General features: G+C 44.7%; 1 protein-coding gene across 1 annotated transcript; it reads left to right on the top strand.

The window, feature by feature from the left end:
- Positions 1–225: 225 nt before the first annotated feature.
- On the top strand, positions 226–1,440 carry LOC110116140 (glycerol-3-phosphate 2-O-acyltransferase 6-like). Its single transcript, XM_020849613.2, has one exon. It carries the CDS (start codon positions 253–255, stop codon positions 1,177–1,179), a length of 927 nt encoding a protein of 308 aa, XP_020705272.1. The 5' UTR covers positions 226–252; the 3' UTR covers positions 1,180–1,440.
- Positions 1,441–1,665: the final 225 nt, after the last annotated feature.

Raw genomic sequence — 1,665 nt, 5'->3', positions numbered from 1 at the left:
TAATAATTTAAATATATTGAAGAAATTTATATATAAATATTGACGAAATTAATAATCTTATAAATATTTTAAAAAAATTATCAGAAATTTTAATTTATTGATCTCACAATTTTTTTATTATATTTATATCTATAAATCTACAATGGCTTACAAAATTAGCCCTAATATAAAATATATTGATATCCTTCCAACACATAAAATTTATTAATAAAAAATACCGATTAATGCATGTAGTATTCTGAGGCTTTCTACATGCAGGAAGCCTACCTGGTGCCCAAATCAGTGGGCAGAAACAACCGTGCCATTCCACGCAACAAACTCCTCCGACCGGTCATCCTCCACGACGGCCGTCTCGCTCAGCGCCCCACTCCCCTCACCGCCCTCCTCACCTTCCTTTGGCTCCCCGTCGGTCTCTTTCTCTCCCTCCTCCGCGTCTACGTCAACATCCCTCTCCCCGAACGCATCGTCCGCCACACCTACCGACTAATGGGCATCAAACTCATCGTCCGCGGCTCCCCTCCTCCTCCCCCTTCACCCGGCCAGCCCGGCGTCCTCTTCGTATGCAACCACCGCACCGTCCTCGACCCCGTCGTCACCGCCGTCGCCCTCGGCCGTAAAATCTCCTGCGTCACCTACAGCATCAGCCGCTTCTCCGAACTAATTTCCCCCATCCGCGCCGTGGCTCTCTCCCGCGACCGAGACTCCGACGCTCGCCGCATCCGCTGCCTTCTCGACGAAGGTGATCTCGTCATCTGCCCCGAAGGAACCACATGCCGCGAACCCTTCCTTCTGCGCTTCAGCGCGCTCTTCGCTGAACTCACCGACCGCATTGTCCCTGTGGCCATTAATACGAAACAGGGGGTTTTCCATGGCACTTCTACCAGGGGATGGAAGATGCTCGATCCCTACTTCTGCTTTATGAACCCTCGGCCAACCTTCGAGATCACTTTCCTCAACCAGCTGCCGCGGGAGCTCACCGTTGCCGGAGGCCGCTCAGCCATCGAGGTTGCCAATTATATCCAGCGAGTGCTGGCCGCGACGTTGGGTTTTGAATGTACTAATTTTACTAGGAAGGATAAGTATGCCATGCTCGCCGGGACGGATGGCAAGGTGCTGGCGACGACGCCGTCGTCGTTGAAGAAAGAGAATAATGTGGCTGAAGAAGCGGAGTTGAAATGAAGGCAAGAGTGGATCGGAATTAGATAATTGGAGCTAAGCGACGTACGCCTTTCAGGCAGCTAGTTCGGAGGGCTACTGTTAATTTTACTTTCTGTTTGATGATCGATGGATAGGTTTGATTGGAATCAACTCATTAATACTCATGTGTTTGTTTTGGAGAAAATAAGATAAATTTGATCATGAATGTATCTAAAAAAATATGTATAAGGATGAATTCAATGTTGCATGATATATGTGAAGAAACATTTTTCCTTTTTTTCATGTGGCTTGTGAAATTAATAATGATAATGATAGAAATTATTATGATATCATTTGAATATATGTGTAGAAGTTTTTTTTTTTTTAGATTAAGCTATCTCAGTTTAATTTTGCATGTTGTAATCCCACACTATAGGAAAATTGTCTGTTATTATGGACGATTTTTTCCAACAGATTTAAACATTTTTGACGAAAAATTTTGAGCTGGTAAAAGCTGCGCAGGAAAAA

This window comes from Dendrobium catenatum, unplaced genomic scaffold (genome assembly GCF_001605985.2).
Source record: "Dendrobium catenatum unplaced genomic scaffold, ASM160598v2 fragScaff_scaffold_1347, whole genome shotgun sequence".
Lineage (NCBI taxonomy): Eukaryota > Viridiplantae > Streptophyta > Magnoliopsida > Asparagales > Orchidaceae > Dendrobium > Dendrobium catenatum.
The sequence above is the reverse complement of the archived record's forward strand: the minus strand, read 5'-3'. Positions and strand labels throughout refer to the sequence as shown.